Here is a 27,661-nt window from a genome sequence, read left to right on the forward strand (position 1 = left end):
TCAAAATTAAAAGCTTTAGTATTTCAAAGGACATCATCAAGGAAATGAAACAGTTCACAGAGAAAAATTTTATAATCATATACCAGTTAAAGGAACTTGTGCTAGGCTATAAAGGGACTCTTACAACTCAATAATAAAAAGACAAATAACCCAATTAAAAAAGGAGCAAGTGATCTAAAGATAGTTGTCCTAAGAACATATGCAAATGGCCAATAAGCTCATGAAAAGATGCTCAATATCATTCGCCATCAGGGAAATGCAAACCAAAATCACAATGAGATGCCACATCACCCCTACTGGGACGGCTAAAGATGGATAATAAAAAGCACTGAGGCATGTGGAGTAATCAGAACCCTCATGCCCTGTTGACGGGATATAAAATTGTGTCACCATGCTGGAAAACAGCTTGGGAGTCCCTCAAGGGTTAAACAGTTTCCACATGATCCAGCAAATCTGCTCCCAGGCAGATACCAAAGAGAAATGAAAACATATGTCCACACAAAAACTTGTACACAAGTGTTCCTAGCAGCATTATGTATAATAGTCAAGAAGTAGAAACAACCCAAATGTCCACCAATCGATGCATGATAAATAAAATGTAGTACTATCATTCCATACAATGGAATATTGGCCGACGAAAAAATAAAGTTGAACACATGCTACAACATGGATGAACTTTGCTTATAAGAACGTTGAAAAGAAAACGCCAAAAGAAAAATGAGTTTTAGCTCAAATATCATTTTTTAAGAGGCCTGGCCTGCTCAAGTTATCCTGTTTAAAAAACAAAAAAACAAAAAACTCTTCCCCTATCTAGAGTGTAAATAAAAAACATTTTTAAAATTTTAATATAACGAATGAAGTAATTTCAGGTCAAGTTTATTATATAGAAATTATATTAATGGGTGTGATAAATACTTTAGAGGAGTATCACACTCTCAGACACTTTGGCTCCCAAAGGTCTTGGAGTTTTTGTGAGGCTGAGCATCTTCCAACCAGGTGCATGCGCTGGTTTGCCAACATCCTCACCACACCCAACCCAGCCCCTTCACACACTGGCATTGCCTACCTGGGCCCTCCTTGTGGCTGTAAGTTTTATGTAACCAGTGTACACAATATACTTATAACCAACTAATAGGCATGAGTCATGATTTGTTTAAAATGTCAGTTTTTGTGAACTGGAGGGGATGGGCAGAAAGTGGGATGCTGAGTCCTTGGTCAGGAATGTGACCCAGATTTTAACACTGCTCCTAGGAAAGAAAATGTTTCCTTTTATGATGCCACTTCCTGGGACATAGTGAGTTGACGATTAAAAACTCTCTTCAGAGATGTGGGAGAAAAAACAAGCCTAGGGAAAAGTCTGCAGGCACGGTGGAGGAAGCAATTTAGGATGAAATCACAAGTGGTAGAGCAAGCATGACCAGGCTGAAGTCAGCAGACTGAAGAGGGCAGCGAGGCCCAGTCTCCTCTTCCCTCTCCCACAGCGTTTAGGGCCACGTCCGTGGCGCCACCCCTCTCCTTTCTTCCCAACCGAAAAGGGTGCCCTCTTTCCTTCCTTTCTGCAGACGCTGATGAGAATTAACCAGAGGAATTTCCTCCACAGCGACTATAGCAGGATGTCCTCATCCAATCCTCCTATCTCATTTCCAGGTGGGGAAACGGGCCTGGCAAGGAAATAGGCCAAAACCACGATTTTAAATGTTGTGTTTAAGTGCTCTGGAACCCTGGGTTCAGAAGAAACTGTGCAAGAACAGATCAATCAGAGCTGATCTGATGGGGACGGGGCATACAGCTGTATTAACCATGGGGATGGTTAATACAGAGGCCCTGTATTAACTGTATTTCCTCTTGATGCTCTGATATCTGGGGCCTCGCTGACCTGGACAGACTGCTCCTCCCAGGCTAGCCAATCCCCTAATCCCTGGAGATAGCAAGCATCCGGCTGAGCACACACCTTTCCTACGGAAACCAACTAATCCGGAGCGATGGCGCCAGCTGCCTCCTTCACATGGCTCTCCCAGGGCTGTCACACCCCAGGCCAACATTCACCTGTCCTGACTATCCTGGGGCCAGGTATTGGACAAAAAGACCAGCCCCTACGCTGAGAGCCACTGAAATTACTCAAGTCAGCTACCCCTAAACCTGTCTCCCCTGCTTACTCTGCCTTGCCCACTTCCTCCTGAGAAAACCAGACGAAGTCTCCTGCCCACCTGTTCCCCTCCCTCCTTCCTCCCTCTGACCCACCCTGGGGCTTTCCTATGCGGCCCCTCCTCTTGGAACCATAAGTAACAAACTCTCCTTTCCATGGCAGTCCCCGCCTCATCCAATGGCTTTACCACACCTGGATGAGATGGCTTACAACAGGCCCATTCTAGAAGTAAACATTATTCCCAGAAATCCGGGAATGGGGATTCAGAAAATTCACATTGTGGAGGTGCCACGACTCGGGAGAGCCTGGCCAGTGAGGTGCCACCCAGATAGCTCCTGACTGTGGACAGAGAAGGGACTAAACATGGAGAGAGGTGCAGCCTTGAGTCACGGAAAAGGACCAGGCGGGACAGGAAGAAGAGCCTGGCAAGGAGGTGGGGGCACAGCAGTGCCCAAGCAATGTGGGCATTAGGAAGAAGGCAGAAAGAAAACAGTGCCGTGGCACAAGACCTGGGCAGCCCCGGGCCGGCTCAGCCGTCCAGTTCTTCCTTGATGCTGATGTGCAGGGGGCAGATGCGCAAAGGCTCTGGAGGCCCAGCTCCCCGTGCACCCCCCAGGTAGAAGTAGGGGCGCACCTCCCCAAAGCGTGCGTGGAAGGTGTACAGGTGGCAGTGGCGCTCAGCGTCATAGAAAGACAGCTCGCCCTCCTCGCACTCCAGCTCCACACGCAGGCGGCGTGGGATGGCCAGGACCAGGGGCGACGTGGCTGGGTCCGAGGTCACGCAGTGGTCCCCCTCCACGCCCTGCGTGCGGCAGACGTACCAGAAGCCCGAGCGTGTGTCGTGGTAGCAGCTGTGCGAGTGGCCCTCAGCGCCCGAGTCCTGGCGCACACGCACCACGCCCACCCGCCAGCTCTGCAGCCCCCCCAGGGCCACCTCCCAGGCGTGCGAGCCCTGAGAGAAGACACGGGAGCCCAGCAGGCAGGGCGCCGAGGAGAAGCGTTCCGGGTTCTCCACCTGCACGCGGTAGCCGTGGTTGGTGACGCTGGTGAGGTCGTCAGACACGGAGAGCCAGCCGGCTGCGGTGTTGGGGTCAAAGCTGAAGGGTACTGCGAGCAGGGGCAGAAATGGGGAATCAGCAAACCTGAGGTCCCTTAGGCCACACGTGGATATCTCTAGCCCCACAAACCAACCACTGTGTCCTACCTGGCCCCAAGTCCATGCAAGGAGCCGCCCAGGGCTGGAGCAGTGGCAGGGGTTGGGCTGTATCCCCCAGAAGATATGTGGCAGTCCCAACCCCTGTACCTCAGAGTGTGACCTTCTTTGGGAGTGGGGTGTTTGTACATGTGTTAGTAAGACTGGAGGAGGGTCCCCAATCCAGTATGACCTGTGTCCTTATAATAAAGAGGAGACAGACACAGACACACAGGGGGAAATGCTGTGTGATGGCAGAGGTGGGGATTAAAGTGCTGGTGGGGAGCCAGTAAGGCCAAGAATGGCCAGGAGGCAGCAGGAGACGGAAGAGGCAATGAAGACTCCCCTCTACAGGCTTCAGAGGGGCCTGGCCCTGCCGACATCTGGATTTTGGATTTCTAGCCTCCAGAACTGTGAGAGAGTCGACTTCTCTCATTCTCCAGTTTGGGTCCTTTGTTATGGTAGCCACAGGAACTCATACAGGCAGAGACTCAACATTCACACGACCCAGGGATGTTAGGACAGCATGGCCCATTCCCTGAGTCAGTGATATTCCTCCCTGTAAAACCAGGACACTGTGGCTCGTGTGGGCTGCAGTCGCCTTGGGAGAGGCGATCCCGGACGGAGGAGGTCTTTTATCATACAAAATACAGTTCTGAATAGACAAGGAAGCCAGTTTCCCTCTCTGAAGAGGGGACCAAGTGTCAAGGTCCTGAGAGAAGGCATTCTACGAGGAGGGTTGGAGGTGTTGGGCAGAGTGGAGAAGACCAGGGTACGGGAACTCGCCTGCAAGGGCCTGGCAGAGGGATCACCTGAGAGAGGAGGGGACCTCTGAGGAGGTGGGAGGTGGGCAGAGACCAGCCCTGGTGCCTCTTTGCTAACATAAAGGGCTTCCACCCATGCTTGGGACACCTGCCTGCACCCCCGCTCACCAGATTCCACAGATGCAAGCATCTTCTTCCAGACGCGGTACTGCAGGGAGCCCAGGTACTTGCAGACATCGATAAGCATGCCAGGCTGGACTGGCTCTGGCTCCATGGTGCAGAAGAGTCTGGAAAAGTACAATGGGGTATGGCAGGCAGGGCCAGAGTCATGCATCCTGGGCCAAACTGGGCTAACTGGAAACCAGCAACAGGACTCGTTCCCTTCCCTCAGGCCCAAGTTTCCTGGCCACCTTCCCCAGGACAAGACTAGACTGGGCTATGATGGGAGATGGGCCAAGGCCAACAGGGCTGCTACCGCCCTTCAGAATTCAGTCCGAGGGCTCACCCTGCCCCACCTAGGAGAAATACAAACAGGAGGTTCTCTAACATGGCTGCCTTCCTTGCAGGCAGAAATCACACTTACACATCCGGCTCACGGGATGTCTGAGTTGGAAGGGACCCTAAGGATGCTCTAGTCCAATGGCCCCAAGGTGTCCTCCGGCCTTTGCTTGCACACTGCCAGTGGGAAGTGAGCACAGGGAACTCACTCCCTCCAAAAGCACTCTCTTCCATCTTTGGACAGCTCTGACTGGGACACAGCTCTTCCTCATTCATCCCTGTGAACCCAACAACCATCAACACAAACCACTGTGGCCTAAGACTCTCAGAGGGAGGGGGCTGGCCAAGAAACAAGCCTGACATTGACTGGCCCCGAGAAACGCGAGCCACGTGTAGGACGGTGTTCTCCATCCCTGCACGGCAGGCGGGGACCCTCCACACTCAGGAGAACAACACTGCCCCAGAGCCAGCTGGAACTGGATGCTGTGAGAGGGCTCTCTCCACCTGGCCATTGTCCACCACTCCCTCTCAAAACCAGGACACAGTAGCTCATGTGGGCTGGTGCACCCAGCTGGCTGTTACCTGCTTGCCCCGGGGCCACTGGAGTTTGCACCCCTGGTATTTCTGCCCACTCCTGCCCTCCCCTCCACCCGCTTTGGCAACTTACCGGCGTTTTCGGCTCTTGTGTTTCTGAAAAAAAATGAAAATAAAAAAATAACAACACAGAGACACAGATATAGAGGAAATATATACGTTTCTGACCTCAAAAGGAGTCATGCATTCCATGGATCGTAAGTCTTAATATTGTCAAGATGTTAACAATAACATCTCTGCTATGATTTGGACATATTATCCGAAAGTTCATGTGTTGAACACTGAATCCCCAATGCAACTGTGTTGGGAGGTAGGGCCTAAAAAGAGGTGACTGGGTCATGAGGGCAGAGCCCTCACAAATGGATTAATGTCATTACTGTGAAGCGGTTTAGTTATCATGAGACTGCGTTGCTGTAAAACAATGAGCAACTACTGTGTCTTGCACTCATTTCCTCCTTCTTCCATGAGATGGCCCATACCAAATGCCAGCGCCATCATGTTCCTGGACTTCCTGGCCTCACCCAGAACAATGAGCTGAATAAACTTGGACTGTTTTATAATTTACCCAGTCTGTGATATTTTGTCATAGCAACAGAAAACATACTAAGACACTCCTTAAGTTGATCTACTGACTCAGTGCAATCCGTTATCCTGGCTGGCTTCTTTGCAGAAACTAAAAAACTGATCCTAAAATTCACACAAAATTTCGAGGGACCCAGAACAGCCAAAACCATCTTGAAAAAGAAGAACATTGGAAGACTCATAATCCCCAATTTCAAGACTTACTACAAATCAACAGTAATCAAGATATGTGGTGCTAATATAAAAACAGGCGTTGGGATCAATGGAATAGAATTGAAAGTCCAGAAATAAACCCTCATATTTACCATCAATCAATTATTTACAAGAGTGCCAAGATGATTTAATGGAGGAATCAATCATCTTTCCAACAAACGGTACTGGGAAAACTGTATGTTGACATGCAAAAAAAAAAAAAAAAAAAGAAAAAAAAGAAGTTGGACTAACCCTTACTATACCATATACAAAAAATAACTCAAAATGCATCAAAGACCTACCTGTAGAGTTAAAACCGATAAAGAACTTGTATCTAGCCTATATAAAGAACTCTTACAATTCAACAATAAAAAGACAACCCACGTTAAAAATGGGCAAAGGATCTGAATAGACATTTGTCCAAGGAAGATCTACTAATGATCAAAAAGCCCATGAAAAGATGTTCCAGGTCATTAGCCATCAGGGAAATGATGACATGCAATACACAAGGAGATACCACTTCACACCTACAAGGATAGCTATAATTTTTAAAAAACAAATTTTGGCAAAAATGTGGAGAAACTGGAATCCACATACACTCCTGATGGGAATATAAAATGATACAGCTGCTCTGGATAATGGCCTGGCAGTTCTTCCAATAGTTAAACCTAGAGTTACCATATGATCCAGCAAATCTACTCCCAGACGTATTTCCAAGAAAAATGAAAATATGTCCACATAAAAGTTGCTATCTGAATGTTTACAGCCATATTATTCATAATAGCCAAAATAGAAACAACCCAAATGACCACTGTCTTAGTTCATTTTGTGCTGCTGTAACAAAATACCACAGACTGGGTAATTTATAAACAATAGTTTATTTCACTCGTGTTTCTGAAGCTGGGAAGTCCAAGTGCAAGGCACTGGCTTCTGATGAGAGCCCTCACGCTGTGTCATCCCATGGCAGAAGGAAGAAGGGCAAGAGACCACACATAAGACCAAGAGCAAGCAAGCAAGAGGGGCCCAAATTCACTTTTATAACAAGCCCACTCTCTCAATAACTAACCCACCCTGCCAGGAACAACATTAACCCATTCATGAGGGCTCTCAGGACCCAATCACTTCTTATTAGGCTCCACCTCCCAACACTGTTGCATTGGGGATTAAGTTTGCAACACATAAATTTTGGGGAACATATTTAAACCACAGCAACCACCAATTGATAAATCAATAAATAAAATGTAATATAGCCATGTGTGATGTAATGATGTTTCAGTCAACAAGGAACCACATATATGACTCTGGTCCCATGAGATTACATCACCATATTTTTACTGTACTTTTTCTATGTTTAGATACACAAATACTTAACAGTGGGCTCTAGTTGCCTATAGTATTCAGTACAGCAACATGCTATACAGGTTTGTAACCTAGGAGCAAAAGGCTATTCCATATAACCTAGGTGTGTAGTAGGCTACACCATGTAGGTTTATGTAAGCACACTCCATGACATTTGCATAATGAAAAAATTGCCTAATAACACATTTCTCAGAACATATCCCCATCACCAAGCAATGCATGATTGTATATCTATGCCATGGAATATTATTCGGCCATAAAAAGGAATGAAGTACTGATAGATGCTACAACATGAATGATGTTTCAAAATACGCTGACTGAAAGAAGGCAGTCACAAAAGATTACATGTTACATAATTCCATGCATTTGAAATGTCTAGAATAGGTAAATCTATGTAGATAGTATGTAGATTAGTGGTTGCCAGGGGCTGCTAATTCTAGTAATTACCACTCTGTTAGACTCAATTTAGGTAACAGTTTTTATGTGGGAGGAGGAACTGGGGAGTGACAGCTAAAGCAGGGCTGCTTTTGGAGGCATGAAATGTTCTAAAATTGTCGTGATGGTTGCACAACTCTGTATATACTAAAAATCACTGAGTGGTACATTTTAAATGGGTGAATTGTTTAGCATGTAAATTATATCTCGATAAAGTTGCTAATAAAAAATAAAAAGGAGTCACAAACCAAAATCATCCCTGAAAGCACTCTGGGTACTGGGCAAGACAATACTTCCAGTTCCCTAAACGGAATCCACGAGACACACAGCTTTTAGATCCCACGAAATGGTTTTTCTATCTTTTTTTTCTCCTTCATTTTTCTTTTTAGAGACAGCTCTGAACACAGAATGATTTCATAATCAGGGACATTTTAGAGACAGAAGGCTTCATGGTTCGAGGCTCTGAGTGAGGTGGAGAACTCCTAAAGGTCCCACCCAGGAGGTGACACTGCCTGAACATATAACCGTCCCTGTCACCTCCCACTCCGCTCTACAGCGACACCCCTTCCACAGCAATCAGCTGTTTTCCAGGGACAGGAGACACCTCACCACCCTGGCCAGTTTACAGACCAGCTTTCAAGCCCAGAAATTTCCCTGCAGGAAATTTGTAAGGACCGATGGCTCATGGGGAGGAAATAAATCAATAAAAGGAAGAAAAAATGAATAATACTGTTCTTTAAAAGAGAGAACAGAATCATCTTTTTCTTAAGAAGACAGAAAGCCAAGGCATCATATTTAAATAAAAAATTTAAATAATTGAATGATTTTAAAAAGAATTCATTTTATTAAAAGGTAGAGACAGGCCAGGTGCGGTGGCTCACACCTGTAATCCCAGCACTTTGGGAGGCCGAGGCGGGTGGATCACGAGGTCAGGAGATCGAGACCATCCTGGCTAACATGGTGAAACCCCGTCTCTACTAAAAATACAAAAAAAAAAAAAAATTAGCCAGGTGTGGTGGTGCGCGCCTGTAATCCCAGCTACTCGGAGGCTGAGGCAGGAGAATGGCGTGAACCCGGGAGGTGGATCTTGCATTGAGCCGAGATGGCGCCACTGCACTCCAGCCTGGGCGACAAAGCGAGACTCCGTATCAAAAACAAAAAAACAAAACAAAACAAAAAGGAGAGACAGGAAAAAAATGAGAGTAAGAGAGAGGGCAAGAGAAAGGAAGAAAGAAGAGACAGGAGCTGGGCACAGTGGAGCGCCAGCAGTCCAACTACCTGGGAGGCCAAGGTGAAAGCATCACTTGAGGCCAGGGATTCAAGACCAGCTTGGGCAACATAGTGAGACCCTCCTCACCCCCACCTGACTGTTAAAAAATGAAAACCTTAGCTGGGCATGGTGGCTCGTGCCTGTAGTCCCAGCTACTCAGGAGGCTAAGGAGAGAGGATCACTTGAGCTCATGAGTTTGAGGTTACACTGAGCTATAATCACCCACTGTACTCCAGCCTGGGTGACAGAACAAGACCCTGTCTCTAAAAAAAAAGAAGAGAGAGGAAGAAATAAGAGGGTTTCAAGGAACTCCGCCCTGGTAAGTCTTTTTAGCTTTATGACACAAGCAGAGCAGGTCACTTGTGAGCTCTTCCAGGCCAGTACCCGGGAAGCTCCAGGAAGATAAGGTTGGCCAGGGCTGGTGGGCTGTGGCTCCCAGCTGGTGCCAGAACATCTGGCCCTGTCACTGAATCCAGACGCTGAGCTCCTTACCATGAGAAAAGAAACGTCGTCCTCCTTCATCTCCATCTGCAGCCGCTCAATCTCATGTGCCAGCACCTCTGTCTCCTCTGTGAGCTGCTTCATCTTCTCGTCAGCCAGAAGCTGCTTCTGCCTTGTCTCTTCGGCCATGGCATCCAGAATGGCCTGCTCCTCCACTCTCAAGAACTCGCGAAGCTTATCAAACTCCTGCCGGATCCGGCCTTCCAGCCATGCAGCCTCCACCTACAGCAGAGAGCGGGAGGGAGTCAGGGGTCAGATACAGAGGGAACCTCCATAGCCCAGCAACTTTCCCATTTTTAGCAAAGGAACTTTATGTTCAAAGAAATCATGTATAGAACTCCTATAGATAAAATATCAACATAATAGTTTATAAGCACACATTTCTAAGTTCAGATTTCAAATGAGAAAGTCCAACAACCTAATAATAGGTTGTTTTCATAGGGATTTTTAAAAAATAAAATCACAGCTTATAGATTGCAACTGTAGTACTATAATCTCATCTACATACAATGTTCAGTTCCTTCTTTAGGTTGCACCATAACAAGGAAGTCCTGAATCATAGAAATGAATGGCTGCAAATAGCAATGATTTCTTTTAAAGTATTTGCCTTCCAATCTTAGGACTTAAAATTTGTCTGATCCAGAGGCTTTACCAAAGGAGCAGTAGGAAGTATTTATTTTAAAATAATCATTAAAATAATATACACACTCCAAATCATAACCACAAAAGGTTTGTTGTTTTTTTCTTTCTTTTTTTTTTTGAGACTGAGTCTCACTCTTTCGCCTAGGCTGGAGTGCAGTGGCGTGATCTTGGCTCACTGCAACCTCTGCCTCCTGGGTTCAAGCGATTCACCCTGCCTCAGCCTCCCAAGTAGCTGGGACTACAGGTGTGTGCCACCATGCCCGGCTAAGTTTTGTATTTTTTAGCAGAGATGGGGTTTCGCCATGTTGGTCAGACTGGTCTCAAACTCCTGACTTAAGGTGATCCACCTGCCTCGGCCTCCCAAAGTGCTAGGATTACAGGCGTAAGCCATCGTGCCTGTCCTCACAAAAAGTTTTTTCAAAGGGAAGATAAAACCATAAATGTAATTAAAGAAAAAGCAAATAAAGCTTGGAATAACAAAGCTTTAATAAGACATTCCTTGGCGCAGTACAAAACTGAGAAGCCTCAAAGAAAGAATGAGATAACTGAATACATAGAAGAATAAGAGGTGTGTATGGCAAGAGACTATTCATAAAGTTAAAGACAAAAATATAATTCCATGACAACTGTTAGAAAAACCATTCGAGCGGCCGGGCGCGGTGGCTCAAGCCTGTAATCCCAGCACTTTGGGAGGCCGAGACGGGCGGATCACGAGGTCAGGAGATCGAGACCATCCTGGCTAACACGGTGAAACCCCGTCTCTATTAAGAAATACAAAAAACTAGCCGGGCGAGGTGGCGGGCACCTGTAGTCCCAGCTACCGAAGGCTGGAGGTCGAGAATGGTTGAACTGGAGGCGAGCTTGCAGAAGCCGAGATCCGCCACTGCACTCCAGCCTGGTGACAGAGAGTGAGAATTCACGGCCTCAAAAAGAAACTGAGAAGCCTCAAAGAAAGAATGAGATAACTAAATAGAGAAGAAGAGGTGTGGTGTGGCAAGAGACTATCTATAAAGTTAAAGACAAAAATATAATTCCATGAGCCAACCAGAAAACCATTTAAAATGTGCTGTGGCAATGGCGGCAGGAAACAGTAATCTGTCTTTGGACTGAAAGTTAAATATTGATGTTCCTCAACGTATGATGGGGTTACATCCCAATAAGCCCATCGTAAGTTGAAAAACGGTTAAGTCAAAGCAATGAATACACCTAAACTACTAAAAACATCATAGGTTAGCCTAGCCTACCTTATTTATTTATTTATTTATTTATGAGACGGAGTCTTGCTCTGTCGCCCAGGCTGGAGTGCAGTGGCACAATCTCGGCTCACTGCAAGCTCCGCCTCCCGGGTTCACGCCATTCTCCTGCCTCAGTCTCCCAAAGCTGGGACTACAGGTGCCCGCCACCACGCCGGCTAATTTTTTGTACCTTTTTAGTAGAGACGGGGTTTCACCATGTTAGCCAGGATGGTCTCGATCTCCTGACCTCATGATCCGCCTGCCTCAGCCTCCCAAACTGCTGGGATTACACGCGTGAGCCACTGCACCCGGCCTAGTCTAGCCTACCTTAAACGTGCCCAGGACACTCACATTAGCCTACAGTTGGGCAGAATCATCCAACACAAAGCCTATGTCATAACAAAGCACTGAGTGTCTCATGTAATTTATTGAATACTGTACTGAAGGGGAAAAACAGAATGGTTGCATGGGTACTCAAAGTACAGTTTCTACTGAATGCACATTGCCTGTGCACCATGGTAAAGTCAAAAAATCATAAGCCAGGGACTGTTTGTATGTTTATAGCTCTGAAAATATAACAAAAGGATTCACTGAAAAAGTGAAAATGGCCAAAAAAATTGAAAATGATCCACTGAAAAAGAAATGACAAACAGGAAGTATATTTGCAACATTTATGACAAATGGCTATTATTCTTAATGTACAAAGCACTCTTACAAATCCACTGAGAGAAAAGACAAATATTCCAAGGGAAAAAAAGAATGTGAATTAGCATTCCAAGAAGAATAAATAAATGGCCGTTATGCTTCTGAAAAGGTGTACAGACTTACCAATAATCAAAGAAATGCAAATGAGGACAAACAGCATGGCTAACCCATCAGACTGAAAAGACTGATGTCTGCATTGGAGAGAGTAGAATACAGGGTGATTCTTTTTTTTTTTTTTACATTTAAGTTCCAGGATACATGTGCAGGATGTGCAGGTTTGCTACATAGGTAAATGTGCCTATGATGGTCTGCTGCACCTGTCAACCCATCACCTAGGTATTAAGCCCCATATGCATTAGCTATTTATCTTGACGCTTTCCCTCTCCTTGATAATTCTTATCACACAGAAAAATCAAGAATAGAGCATGGCAGGAAAAACCAGCAAGTGCAAGGTCAACTCCTGCCCACTCACCGTGGGCAATGACGGCCTCACTGTAAAGGAATAAACACCAGAACTTTCACTTTTCTCATCGACTTGATTAACTGAATTTAATAGACAAAGTATTAATCAGGCTGGAATCCTAGGGGCTTCCCACGTGACCTCATTACCCTCAGCCTCAGCAAAAAGCTCAGGACTCCTACACTCCCTGGGTGGGCAGGCAGTACTGCCACATGGACAGACAGACACTCCCCAAGTATCCCCAACCCAGTCCTGGACAAGGCAAGCCAGTCATATGGCTTTAGCCACAAAAGGAAACCAAGTAAGAGAACAATGATGAAGCTACATGACTCCACGATGACTACTGGAAAAACAACTCAACAAACTCCAGCAACAGCAGGTTCGTAATTGCTATTTAGAGTTGGAATTTCAACATGTATTTATAGCTCTGACATCGGATGACAAAATAATCCACTGAAAAAGTGAAACTCTCTCCCACCAGTTTGTCGGTCTATTAGACATCAGAAATGTTAACGACTTCTCTCTGTTGGGCACTTATATGCACTATTTTATCTGAATTTTTTTTTTAATCCTAGTAAGAGGGAATTGCCCTCTTTTTAGAGGAGGGGATTAGCTTGGAGGGGGTTGAGGGATCCGCTGGGGAACTGGGCTTAGGTTTGGAAATAGGTCTGCTTTGCGGTTACTGCCCTGGTGCCTAGTGTGTCACACAGTTCTTTCTTCCACTCTGTTCCACCAGCTCTGTGGCTCAGGGTAAACTCTACAGCCAGATGTGAGGCCCTTTCCTGGGCCTAATCCTCACCTTTGGACACATAGTGGAGGGGACCACAGGCTCCTGAGGACAGCACCCAGCAAACCGGACCAGGCATGGCTCAGCTATCACTAACACGAGTCTAACAGAGTGGTAATTACTAGAGGCAGCCACCTCAGAAAGCCAAAGACCAGAGCTAAGATCAAAAGTCAGAAACAAGGCTGCCAATCCACACAGGACCTGGAGGAAGAGAGGGTGCCAGGCAGAACAACCAGAGTGGGCACAGAGGGAGCCCATTCATTCATTTGATTAACAGTTATTGGTCACCTACTCACTTCACTCAATCAACAAACACTTTTATTGGTCACCTATTGTGTGCCAAGAACTCCTCTAGTTAATTGGCAATAGTGTGCCCTGTTTTCATTATATGCTGATGGGAAGGGATAAAAAGCAGATAGAAAACCAAAGGTAATTACAGGTAATGAAGTGTCATCAAGGAAATAAACCAGGGAAGTATGCCATCGAGTAAAAGAGGAGGGTGATCAGGAAAAGTTTCTTGACGGGGACATCTGAGATTTTAATGGCAAAGATGCTGGGCACGCATTCTGGGGAGAAGACTTAGTTTGCTTAAGGGACAGAAAGAAGATGAGGCAGAGAAGTAAATGAGGTTGAGGATAGGCAGGGTCAGGCAATGGCCTCGGAGGCCATGGTAAGGAATCTGGGTGGTACTGAGGGTGACTGGAAGCCACTGGCAATTTTAAGCAGAGGAGGGGCACTGCTGGTTTGTTTTACTAAACGATCACCCCAGTCCGTGGAAAGCAGAATACAACAGAATGAAAGCACGAGGCACAGGCAGGAGGCCCAGTGAGAGATGATGGTGACCTGGACCAGAACATAGAGAGTTTGGCAGAAATAATGTACTTTAGAGATGGGGGAATAGGATTGCTGATGGAGTGGATGTGGGAACTGAAAGAAAACAAGAAATTACATGAGTCCCAGGTCATCACTGAACGCACAGGTGGCGGTGATACAATGCATGTGCCACAGGGCAGATGGTGTTGGTAGCTTTTTAAGTCACTCCTGTGGCTGATGGCATGATCACACCTGGGTCTTTAGAGGGGCCAAGGCAGAGAAGCCACGGTCAGCATCCACGACGTGGCTGCACAGGACCATCAGAGGTAAGGGAGCCCACCTCTACCCAGAGGGTTATGTGAGACAAAGTCAGGGCTGACGCAACTTCACTCCTCCCCCAACTGCCCTGAGTAGACCCAATCTCCCCACCCAGCCCCATCGTTCACTCACCTGATTGTGCTTGGCGATGGCCTCATAGGAGCGCCGCATGGCCCAGAAGGCCTTGGCCTTCTCCCGCAGCGCATGCTCCATGTTCCTGCACTTGGCCTGATGTGGGAATGAGAGGAAGATAGGTTAGGGCTGGAGGTTGGGCAGGGAGGACAGACACATCACATTTACAACTGGGACTCCACTTCAACACAAGTGTAACTCAAATGCATTTGCCGAACCCCAGCCATGCCAAGTGCTGTGGGCACAGATGGTTAAGTACAGTCCTGATCCTGAATCAGACATCTATGGGATAAAGGGCCCTCAGATATCCTCTAGTCCAGCCTGCTACGGACTGGGAGATGGGGCTGAGAAGTCATCTGCTCTCATGTTGGTCACAGCACCAGCTAGAAGAGTGTCCCATGAGGGCCAAAAGCTGGTTCATGCTGGGTCTGAATCCCTGAGTGTGGTCACAGGTTCCCTTTGCAATTTCCTAAACTGAACGGGTCTGCAATCTCTAACAGGTGGTGACTGACAACGGGGGTGGAGCCGGTCATTTCCCATGGGGTTCAGTTACCTCCCATGAGGCCTTACCTCAACATGGCCCTCCATACCCCTCCCGCATCCTGACATTCTAACACTGCTTGGATGGCATGGAATACTTTAATCAGCAAGCACAAATACTTTTCGTTTAGTAGTTTTTGTTTCTTAAAACTTTAATGATTGTTTCTGATGTTCTTGGACGACCTGAAGAACCACGACAGTGTTTTATGTTGGATTCCTGCCTCTTGTATCTGAGACCTATCATTTTCTCTCCCTCTTTATCCTTTTCGATCTACATTCTCAGAAAGCGTCTGAAGTTTTTTCTTAAGAAAAATAATTCAAACAATTATAAATGGTTATCATGTATTCAGCACTTACTCTGTGCCAAGGACTATGCCAATTACTTGAGAATTTATGTCATTTAATCATTACTCCTCTCTAGTAGATAAGTTATATTACTGGCCCCATTTACAGATGAGAAAGTGAGGCACAGAAGGGAAATGACCAGCCCAAGGGCACACAGCTAGTACGTGGAAGAGTCAGGACGTGAACCTGGACAGCTGTGGAGGCAGCTGCTGAGACACCCAGTGAGCACCCAGTGATTCCTCCCTCCTGTGAAATGAGTGTTTCAATGGGTGACTGGTTATGCAGCCATAAATTATACAGATGTGTCCCCCAAAACCTTATTCCCATCTGGACCTGATTTAGATGACAAATCTGGACTTCCGGCTGATGCTGTAAAGGATGAGATGTTTGGGGAGCTTGGGAGAGGGCAAGTACATTTTGCATGTGGGAGGGACATGACTCCTTGTGGGCAAAGGGCAGATTCAGGCAGGCAGCCTCTAAAGTGGCCCCAGTGACCCTCACTTCCTGGTACTCATGCCCTTGTGAAATCCCCTCCCCTGTGGGCTAGTGACTTGCTTCTGACCAAAAGAATGTGGCAAGTGATACTAAGTCACCTCAGAGGTTAGGTGACAAAGGCTGTGCACACCCTGCCTTGCTCTCTCTAGCTTGCTCACTGGGATGGCAGCCAGCTGCCTATGTGGTCATCTGCCCTGGGAGTGACTGTTGGGGCAAGAAACTGAGAGTAGCTTCTGACCTACAGCCAGTGAGGGACTCATGCTCTCAGGCCAACAGCCAGTGAAGACCTGAATCCTGCCAACAGCTACACATGTGAGTGTAAATGAGGAGCCTGCCCTAGCTGAGCCTTCAGATGAGACCACAGCTCTGTACCTACAGCCCCTCATGACAGGCCTTGAGGCAGAGGCACCCAGAGCTAAGGCAGGCCCAATTCCTGACCCACAGAAACTCAAAGATAATAAATGTTTGTTTTAAGGCATGAAGTTTTGGGGCAATTTGCTAGGAAATAGAAAACTAGCCCATTGGCTAGAATTAGCCCACAGTACCCTGACTGCAGCCCCTCATGAGACACTTTGAGGCAGAGGCACCCAGAGCTAAGGCAAGCCCAATTCCTGACCCACAGAAACTCAAAGATAATAAATGTTTGTTTTAAGGAGCTAAGTTTTGGGGCAATTTACTAGGAAATAGAGAACTGGCCCATTGGTCCCACTCAGTAGCCCATTCCTTTAAGTTTTACAGTACAGAAAACAAAACGGTTACTGATTTCATTTCCTGCAGTTCTGTTTTATTTTCAACTCATTTTGATCTTCTCATCTTAAGTGAGAATATTTAAGATTTTTAAACATTGTTTTCTATAGTATATCATCTATAGTTTGCATGAATGCCCCCACGAAACCACTGAAATGTCATTCCAATGTTTTATTTTATAGAATGAGATTTTTGACACAAAATCATGTAAGAGTCCAAAAGGACAATTTGGTGATTTGCCAAATTAGTGTAAGTGACAGGAGTGAAGCAGCTGCTCATATGCATTACCCAGAGGTGTGCAGGCCCCAAAACAACACAGCCCAGCCCCTGCCCTTCAACCCTGGCCCTTAGGAAGTCATGGGACAATAAAGATGGAAAGGGGATACTCCCTTGATCTTCTCAAACTTTTCAACCACTTAAGAGAGTTCTGGTTTCCTTCAGAAAAGACCAATCCTAAAATGGCCCTTCTCTGAGATGTCAGTTGATGAGACTAACCAACAATTATATTACTATTACTAGCAAGCAATTACTGTTAAGCATGTACTATACACAAGGCACTAAATTATGTACTTTACAAACATTCTATTTAATTCAATTATTTAATTTGAATTCTCCCTGTAAGGTAAGCACTGTGAGTCCAACTATACAGAGGATCAAGTTAGACCCAGAGGAGGTAACCCTCTTGTACATGTCTCCTGGGGACACATGTGAACTCGTTTCTCTGTAATATATTCCTGGGGATAAAACTGCTGGGCCACCAGATGTGTCTTCAACTTTAGTAGGTAATGCCAAATTGTTTTCCAAAGCAGTGGTACCAATTTTTACAGCAAGAGCAATGTTAATGGAAAATGTTTATTGACCACTTCAATGTTTATTTTTAAGTACTCAGTAAAGTACTGCCCATTTTTCCATTACGTTGCCTGCCATTTTCCTAACTGATGTGTGGGAATTTATTATATACACACAATGTATGTCCTTGATTAGTTAGAGGTGTAATGGGTATTTTCTACTTCATCATTTATCTTTCTTAATTGAAATATGGCCATATGTATTAGTCTTTTCCTTTAGGATTAGTACACTAATTTTAAGAAACACCTCCCTACACTGAGATCACAAAAACAATCATATTATTTTCTCAAAGCTTTACGGCTTTGTATTATTATTGTATAGCTCTCTATTATTTTCTCAAAGCTTTATAGCTTTCCTTTCACATTTAGGTCTGATGTGGATACCTGGAGTTTATTTTTGTACATGGTGTGCCCAGGTAGCTCATTGTCTTAGCACCGTTATTTAAAAAGACCATCTCTGCTCACTGGTCTGCAGAGCCACCTCTGTCTTAAATCAAACATACATCTGTTACTTGGTTCTCTCCATCTGTTTCTCTGGCCCATCTGTTTATCCTTGTGCCGATATTACACAGCCTTAATTTCTGTAGCTGTAACAAAGAGGATTTCTGATGGGTTTCTCTTCAAGAATGTCTGGGCAATTTTTGGCCCTTGGAGGGTCATATAAATTTTAGAATCTGTTTGTGAAGTTACACAAAAATAATCGTGTTGAGACTTAGATTAGTACAGTATTGTCTCTATAGATCAATTCGGGGAAAACTGAAAGGCTTAAATACTGACTCTACTAATCCACGAACATAATATATCTCACCAGTTACTTCATGTTCTTTGATATCTCTCAATGAAGTATATTTTTCCCTATCAGAGTTTTGCATATTTTTTGTTAATTTCTTCCTAGATATCTTATTTTTTATATTATTGTAAGCATATTTTTAAATTAAAAAAAAAAAACAAACCAAAACAGGGTCTCCCTCTGTCACCCAGGTTGCAGTGCAGTAGTGCAATCATAGCTCACTGCAGCCTCCTGTGCTCAAGTGAGCCTCCCACCACCTCAGCCTCCCAAGTAGCTGGGACCACAAGCATGCACCACCACACCTGGCTAATTTGTTTTAATTTTTTGTAGAGCCAGAGCTATGTTGTGCAAGCTGGTCTCAAACTCCTAGGCTCAAACAATCCTCTGGCCTCAGCCTCCCAAAGTGCCGGGATTACAGGTGTGAACCTCCATCTATGTTTCATTTTCTATTTGCTAGTGATACATAGAAATACAACTGGTTTTGTATCTTGATTTTGGATTCAGCATTCGCCTAAACTTATTAATACTCATGATTTCACTGTAGAATCTTTATTTTCTACACATAGAAATCTCAGTGCAAAAATACGCAACCCGTATTATCTACACGCCAGTTTTTCTTCCCTTCTTTCCAAACCTTACATCTTTTATTTATAATTCTTGCCTTAGTTCCTTGACAAGGCTATCCTGCACAAAACTGAATAGAGTTGGTCATAATGGGCATTCCTGTCTTTTTCTTGATGTCAATAAGAAAGCTTTCAATGTTTTGCCATTAAATGTGATATTCGCTGTTTTTTTGCTAGATATCCTTAATCAAACTAATAAAATTCCTTCAATTCCTAGTTTCCTGCTTTTCTAATCACAAAAAGATGGTAAATTTTATCAAATGTTTTTTCACTGAGATAATTATATTAAGCAACACAGAATTAGGTTTCGTTTTCTTATCCAGTCATATCAACATTTTCATTTAACTGGAGCATTTAACACACAATTACCGATATGTTTGCATTTAAATCTGCCACCTTGTTCTGAGCTATTTGTCTTGCTTATTCTATTTTTCTTTTTCTTCCTTTCCTTTTTTAAAATTTACTACACATTTTTTTACTCCACTTTTCCCCTTCTGTGCATCTAGTAGTTAACCTAGGAAATATGACATGTAAGAAGTGTGAATTTGAATGCATCTAAACAATATTCTTTTGTTTGCTTTTGGTATTAATTTTAACCCTAAATATGCTTGGATTACAAATAGAACTACCACTCAAGGGACCTGCCTGTAGCCCAAGGAGCACATGAATGGGCAGTAGCAGGGGCCCAAGACAGATCTGAAACATCCCCCAGCCCCAAGCTCAAGAGAGCAAACAAGCCTTGATGTTAGCATCACGTTATAACATTGAAGGTTTGTTTTTTTTTTTTTTTTTTTTGGTTTGAGATAGAGTCTCGCTCTTGTTGCCCAGGCTAGAGTGTAATGGCGCGATCTCAGTTCACTGCAACCTCTGTCTCCCAGATTCAAGCAATTCTCTTGCCCCAGCCTCCCGAGTAGCTGGGATTACAGGCTACGCCCAGCTAATTTTTGTATTTTTAGTAGAGACAGGGTTTCACCAGGTTGGCCAGGGTGGTCTCGAACCCTTGGCCTCGGGTGATCCGCCCGCCTCGACCTCCCAAAGTGCTGGGGTTACAGGCGTAAGCCACCGCGCCTGGCCTACATTAAAGATTATTTAGTTATAAATACACACAAAATAGGTTTTTATTCATACTAAAGGATCCAGAATGTGATCATATAGACTACATGATTTCCCAAAAATGACAAATTGATTCCTTAAGCATCAAATTTCAATTGTATATTGAATACCTTAATATGCTACCCACAATTTTCATTAACATGTTACCCACAGTTTTCATTAACAGGACAGGTGCTCTGTAGTATAGCTGGAAGTGGGAAGGTAGGGGCAAGGGAAAGAATGAGTATCATTGTACAAGGTCTTCACAGCCCTTTTGCAAGTACTTACCAAAGTGCTAGAGTTGCATTTGAAACCAGCTCTGTCTGGTCCGAGCCAGGTTTTCTGTCCTGTGAGACTCTGTTGCTCTGCCTGTTGCTCTGCCTGGTTCCCACCTGCTTCCTCCAACTAACCCAACATCACCTTGAAAACTCAGCTCTAGTACCCCTCATTTCCTCCAGGAAGCCCCCTGATCTTGCCAGCTCTGGTTCCATTCTAGGGGCTCACAGCACCCTGGATACCTCTGTCGCCACACTCACTATCCAGGGTAATAGCTTCTCTTTCCTGAGGGCAGGTCTTACCCTCCAGGTCCTCCCTACCTCGCACAGTGGTGCTCAGTACACTTCTGCAGAAGGAATGCTTGCTCTGCAAGGTGAGAGACTTTGTTTTGTCCCCTGCCTATCCAAGTCCCTGCATAAAGTAGATGCTCAGTTAACCACCTGCCCAGTCAATGAGTACATGGAATGCCTGTGTTTTTTCTGCTATACCACCGTGCCTCCTGGACTGAAGGTTAGGAGGGCTGGTTTGGAGCCTTGTCTTTGTCGCTACCCACTGGTGAGTTGGTAAAAGTTCCTTCTCTCTTCAGCTATCAGGCTCCTCACCTTAAAAATGAAGGCAGAGAAGTTTCTACAGTCTCTCAAATTTCACCATTTGCTTTCAGGCAGATTGATGCAGCAGCCAAGAGTTCTGGCACCTGGCCGTCCAGGTTCAAATCCCAGCACCTCCACCTAGTAGCAGGTGATCTTGAACATGTTCCTTCACTTCTCTGCACCTCCATGTCCTCATCTGGATAAGAGGGATAAAAAATACTACCAAACTCAAAGGACTGCTGTGAGGACTCCACAAGTCAATACCTGTAAGATGCTTACACGAGAGTGGCTGGCACATGCTGTGCATTTGGCATAGCTTTTAAGTTAAGTGCCACCTACATGCCAGGTAACCTAACTCTCCTGCTGGATATGGTCCACGTTTCTTAAATGAACAGCAAAAATGCATGGAGGATAACTTGAGCTCATCCAAATTCCTTCCTTATGCAACTCCAACTCAGTCTCCCGGATCCGTCTTTCCCCTATGTGTTCAGACCTCATTCCGAAGCAGGTGTCTGCCATGGGGCCCACTGCTGGAGGCCATCACTCAGGAGCCTCAGTGTGCAGAGTCTAGTGAGACACCCCCCACTGTCCCCATCTCCCAATACCACTGGGCACAGGCCTGGACAAGCAAGCAACAATGTCCTCTGGTGCAACCGAAGAGCTGGTAAGTCCTTGCCTAAAAGCTGGCGATCAGGATGGGGTGAGTGGTTAGGAAATGGGGAAAAGCATTGGAAGCGGGAAGACTTGGAATGTGGCTCAAGAGGTATCGAGAGTACGCTCGGGTTAGATCCAGCCAGATGGACTCTAAGATGTTGACCCCAGAAGGGGAGAGAGGGCTGGAGCTGGGACAGGGAGAGGCTGTGGCAAAGAGTGGTCATCATGCCAGTCCTGTGAGATGGATAAGACAAGGTCTGGATAAGACAAGGGTCTGGACAAGGCAGCTCAGCACAGGGTTTCTGTTGAAGATGTAAGCTGGAGAGCACTGGACTGAGAGGCAGGAATCCTGAGTTCTGACTTTAGAACTTTATGTATGTACGTATGAGACAGGGTCTTGCACTGTGGCCCAGGCTGGAGTGCAGTGGCCCAGTCATAGCTCACTGCAGCCTCGAATACCTGGCCTCAAGCAATCCTCCCATCTCAACCCCTCGAGTAGCTGGGACTACAGGTATGTGCCACCACACCCAGCTAATTTTTTTCTGCTTTGGTGCAGGATCTTGAACTCCTGGCCTCAAGCAATCCTCCTGCTTCAGGCTCCCCAAGCACTGGGATTACAGGCATGAAACACAGTGGCCTTGATCCACCTCTCACTACTGAGATGTAACCATTTCCTCACAAGATGTAACCATTCCGTCACAATGGAATGACGAACAGTCTGTGTCTGAGGATATTTTCGTTTAATGGTAACCTAAACCAATACTAAGACAATCCAACTCCAAGTCACAGAATAAACAGCGCTGACACATGCTTTCAGTTCACAACTTCAGCACCAGCATTTGTATTTTCTTTTTTTCGAGACAAGAGTCTTGCTCTGTCACCCAGGTTGGAGGGCAGTGGCACGATCTCAGCTCACTGCAACCTCCACCTCCCAGGTTCAAGCAATTCTCCTGCCTCAGCCTCCCAAGTAGCTGGGATTACAGGCACCCGCCACCATGCTGGGTTAATTTTTGCATTTTTAGTAGAGACGGGGTTTCATCATACTGGCCAGGCTGGTCTCGAACCCCATGACCTCATGATCCACCTGCCTCGGCCTCCCAAAGTGCTGGGATTACAGGCATGAGCCACCATGCCCGTCCACCATTCGTATTTTCTTAACAGCTTACTTGATATCAAGCCATACAACTTTCTTGTCCTGATAAGGAAAGAAGAGAAATACACATAGCAGGTAAAGAATGTGCCACACCCAAATGAAGGCCAATCCCGTAACAGGAAAGCTCCAGAGCTCTTCAGAGAAATTTGGGTGGATTAAATAGTCACTTGGAACAGAGTAATGGGAGAATCAGAAGTATCTTGGCCAGGAGTAGAGATTTTGTTCCAGCAAAATAAAACTTTAGAATTAGTATTTTAAGTGGAATGTTATTGATTTTAGTTTTGTATTCAATCTGTTCACTTCCTTTGGTTTTATTGCTTATATGTGGCGTGAGCAAGTGCTATATATACCAGGTTTGCGTTTGTATGCATGTAAGCAATAAAATAATTTAACTCTCACTGCTGGACTATTTTTTCCTTTAAGAAGAATGTGTACTTGTTCAAGTTTGAGAAACACCACACTAGGATTTCGGAAGGTCCTTCTAAGCACTGTTCCTTGCTAGAGCTCTGCTGCAAGCATGATGCCAGATTCCCAGATCTCATCAGTCCTTCCATCATGTGCCACTGCACCTACCACAAAAATCCCAGCTCCTTGGCACGGCCCTCTGTGTCCTGCGGGATCTGTCCTGCACTCCCTCATCCCCACGTGAAACATCTCTCGGTCACTGCACACCCCAACGCTGTACCCCGCTCCCCAACCCCGGACATACACACTCCTGGCCGCCCCTCAATCAGCTCCTCTCAGCGAAATCACTTCCTTGGAGACTCGTTCCCACGCTCCACGAAACAAAAGCAGCCTCCCCCTTACAATCTCCCACCACATCCTGTACTGTCTTTCACAGGAACATTGAGCTGAAACTATGTAATTATTAGTGAGATGATACAACCATGCCCACGAAGGCAAGGTCTAGGACTGTCCTGCCCTGTACTGGACATGCAGTACTGGCACACAACCAGTACCTTCTGCCGTCCTGACAGTGGTCAACAGCCACTCAAACCCCTGACACACAGTCAGCTGCCCACACAAGTCTGAGACGAGAGAAACCTCTCTCAATGTCCAGGATCAGTGTGAACTGAACAAGGCTCCAGGTGATCTTCAGAGCTACTTGCTCTGCGACTCTGGACAAGTTTCTTATCCTCTCTATGATTCTATCGTTGTCTATAAAATGGGGATAATAGCACCTAACTGTGGCAAGCTGAATAATTATTCCCCCCAGAAGATGTCCCCATTCTAATCCCCAGAACCTGTGAATATGTTACCTTGTATGGCAAAAGGGACTGTGTGGATGATTAAATTAAGGATCTTGCTGTGGGGAGGTTATCCTGGATTACCTCGGTGGGCCCAATGTCATCACAGAGTCCTTATGAGAGGGAGGTAGTAGAACTGGTCAAAGGCGGCAAAGTGACAACAGACGCAGAATGGAAAGACACACTTCGAGTTGAAAGAAGGGGGCCTCTGCAAGCTGGAGAAGGCAAGGACAGATATTCTCCCTGAGCTTCCAAAAGGACTGTAGCCCTATAGACACCTCGATTTTAGGACTTCTGACCTCCAGAACCATAAGAGAACAAACTTGTGCTACTTTAAACCACCACATTTGTGGCTGTGTATTATGACTGTAACAGAAAACTAACACAGGACCTGAAAATAAGTTTTTGTAAGCATTAAATTTGCTGACATGTGAACACTGAAAAGCATCTAGCACAGGGTGAGCACCGAAATGTGTCTGCTGGGATGATTTTGGCAAAGTAATCTTTTTCTAAAGCACACATCCCATCACAAACTCCCCCGTTTAGAATCTTTCAGGGCTCCCCACAGCACACAGCTGAAAACTCCCTCAGCGAGGCACACAGCTTCTTACCTAGTCCCTTCTTACCAAGTGGTGGGGGGGAATCTTCCCATACTGCTCCCCCACAACCACCTACATTGAATCACACAGAACTACATCTTGTCTATTGACTCTCTATGCCCCCTGCTCAAATGAGAATTCCATGAAGCTAAGAAGAGGCCAAGGCACCCAACAGCCATCAGTATCCATTTGTCTAGTAAATGAGTGATTTGCACCCTGCATCAGGCTGACCACGCTTGGCTCTCATTCTTCTCAGATCCATTTGGGACTAGACTACTCAGCCCCTGACATCATCCTGAGTGTCCACTGACTTGACACCATCGTTCTTCTGTTAAAACCCCCAGCTGCTGTTCACAGCAAGGGTGAGCCACAGGCCTCCTGGATCCTCCTGCACTTCCATCCTCATTCTAACTACCCTGAAATTCCCTCGGTGCCTGGAAAGTCAGGCTTTCCCACTTCCAAATGTTGCTGCCTCTACCTGAAATACGCTCTTTCACCTGGCTGACACCTTCTCTTCCCTTGGGTCTCTGCTGGAAGCTCCTTGAGGCTGGAAATTGTCTACCTTGCCTCCTGCAGTATCCCTGGGACCCTGCAGTAGCAGGCATCTGCTGGTGCATGGCTCTCTGCTCTTTAATCCTAGCTTGGCCCCAACCTGGGGGCTCTGCCTGGATATTCTCAGCCTTGACCCCCGCCCATCTCCTGATCAGCACTTTGGCCAGCCAAATAGGGATCAGTCAAGACCTGAACCATGATCCCTCCTTGACCTGGCCCCAGACTCCAGGCTGGCCAGCACTTATTCCAGCTGTCCCAAATCAGGATCTGCTACTTCCGCCAGTGGAAACAGGAAAAGCATTGACATGGACCCATGTTAAGCAAAAACGGTGACAGGAGTAAAAGGATTACTCACTGAGACATGCGTACTGACAGCATCCTTACATTCCCCTTCACTTTGTCAAATGCATATGGAGCAGTAATAGACTTCTGTATTTAAACAGGTATTGCAAAAAAAAAAAAGGCAGGGCTGCAGAGGGGCCCAGAGACCAGGCACTGGGGACTGGGGCAGCTCCTCCTCTCCAGTCCATGCAGCTTCGGGCCAGCTACCCAGTGTTCTCCCAACTGGGGCTATGACTCATGCATTAGCAGGTGATGAAATAAATTCAATATTTCACATGCTGGGTAATTTTTTAAAAGTAAAGTAACAGAGGCCAGGCGGAGTGGCTCACACCTGTAATCCCAGTAGTTTGGGAGGCAGAGGTGGGCAGATCACTTGAGGCCAGGAGTTCCAGACCAGCCTGGCCAACATGGTGAAACCCTGTCTCTACTAGAAATTAAAAAAAAAAAAAAAAAAGTGTTGGTACATGCCTGTAATCTCAGCTACTCAGGGGGCTGAGGCACCAGAATAGCTTGACCCTGGGAGGCGGAGGTTGCAGTGAGCTGAGAGCACGCCACTGCACTCTAGCCTGGGCGATAGAGGTCTCAAAAAAAAAAAAAAAGTGAAGTAACAGAAAATGCCAGAGTGCCATGGACATGTTCAGAAACTTTTGTTTCAACTGATACATATGTTCTGGGTCACAAAGGAAAATGCACTGCTTCCTATGGGCTAAGATTAAACGTTTTGGAAAATGCTGACTTAGGCTAACCCTTATCTTCTGTTAATTTTTCCTTCCTATACCGAAGAATTCTCCATGTTAGTTTTGTCCTGTAAGTTGCTCCTGGGTTTATGTATAGCCACTAGAACTGTAGGTATGGAGATGCTGGTTTACAAACCAGAATAAGTCAGTCAGCCAGCCAGGGTCAGTGGCCTCTCCCCCAGATAATACAAACCGTGGGATCAGCTTGGCAAGTAGGTGACTGGTTTGGGGGAAATCTTAAGGTTCCACATCCCTGGCCAGGTCTGTGGCTCCTCCTCCACTTCTAAACTGAGTGTGCCAAGCTACAGGGCTTGTGGGCCGCACCCACTTCCGTGCCGCTTAAAGGGACCTGGGCCACACCCGGCTGGCACAAGGGATGCATGGCCCGGGCCCTTCAGAGGCAAATGTCTTGGGAACATCATGTAACCTCAGCTCTCACTTTCTGTTTGCATTCTCTTCTCCTAGCACGGACCCCTGGGCCGACCTTGAAGAAGCAGCCAGGCCCTGTAGGGAACCTGGGTCGGAGAGGTGGGGTCCTGCAAGCTGGGAGCGAGACGCGGGCACACTGGGCTCTGGCAGGCAGGACAAGCGGGAGCAGCAGAGCCAAGGGGTTCCGGGTTCCAGTCTCGGCTCGGCTGCCTCGTGCAAACCGCTGCTCTTACCCGAAAGTCGTGGGCAGTGTCCTTCACCGGCTGCACGCGGTGCCCCTGGTGTCGGGGGTCGGCCTGGCAGGAGCAGCACAGCAGCTCCTTGTCCTCCAGGCAGAAGAGGCTGAGCTGGCCGCGGTGCAGGCGGCAGACACGCGAGAAGCGGTAGCTGGTCCAGCGCGCGCCCTCGGCCTCCTCGCGCAGCAGCTTCTCCACAAGGTTGTTGAGGGTGTGGTTGGTGCGCAGGTCGGCGGGCGACGCGCGATCTTTGCACACCGGGCAGGTGGGCGACACCTGCACTTCCCAGCAGCGGCTCACACACCCGCGGCAGAAGTTGTGGCCGCAGCGCAGAGTCACTGCGTCGCGGAAGGGGTCGTAGCAGACGGCGCAGAGCAACTCCTCCTTGAAGGAGCGGGAAGGCCCGGGAGACACGTCGGGGCTCCGCTCCATGGCACGAGCAGCCGGCTCGGGCTCCCGGAACTTTTGCTCCGGCCCCTCCCACCCGTCTGGCTGCCAGCGCCCACAGCCCGAGTGCTGGGAATCGCCCAGTCCTTTCCCCTAGAACGCTGAGAGACAACGGCGCTGGCCAATCGTGCGGGGCGGGGGGGAAGGCGAGGCGCCCGGAGGAGCCCCACCCACTTCCGGTGTGCACACGAAATCCTGGGAGAGCGGGATCTGCCTTGTGCCCGCAGTTCCCGCCTGCTCGGGTCGGGGCGGGTCCCTGGCCTGGGTAGCACGGAAGGGTCCTCCAGGCGGCGC

At 46.7% G+C, this 27,661-nt stretch overlaps 1 protein-coding gene across 1 annotated transcript; it reads right to left on the reverse strand.

Annotated features, from left to right (window-relative positions):
* On the reverse strand, positions 1-27,661 carry TRIM35 (tripartite motif containing 35). The gene is made up of 6 exons (XM_003902578.5): positions 26,918-27,661; positions 14,626-14,721; positions 9,525-9,755; positions 5,268-5,290; positions 4,271-4,389; positions 1-3,253 (listed from the first exon to the last, which is right to left on the reverse strand). Exons 1-6 carry the CDS (start codon positions 27,350-27,352, stop codon positions 2,676-2,678), a joined length of 1,482 nt encoding a protein of 493 aa, XP_003902627.1. The 5' UTR covers positions 27,353-27,661; the 3' UTR covers positions 1-2,675.

The sequence above is a fragment of the Papio anubis genome, chromosome 8, assembly GCF_008728515.1.
Source record: "Papio anubis isolate 15944 chromosome 8, Panubis1.0, whole genome shotgun sequence".
Lineage (NCBI taxonomy): Eukaryota > Metazoa > Chordata > Mammalia > Primates > Cercopithecidae > Papio > Papio anubis.

What these genes read in the sequence shown, in the direction of transcription:
- TRIM35 (XM_003902578.5), bottom strand. Translation starts at nt 27,352, where the DNA reads ATGGAGCGGAGCCCCGACGTGTCTCCCGGGCCTTCCCGCTCCTTCAAG. An exon ending in ACGACGTTTCTTTTCTCATG is followed by an intron (nt 5,291 to 9,524) that starts GTAAGGAGCTCA and finishes ATTTTTTTTCAG; the next exon opens with AAACACAAGAGCCGAAAACG. An exon ending in GCTTGCATCTGTGGAATCTG is followed by an intron (nt 3,254 to 4,270) that starts GTGAGCGGGGGT and finishes CCCTGCTCGCAG; the next exon opens with TACCCTTCAGCTTTGACCCC.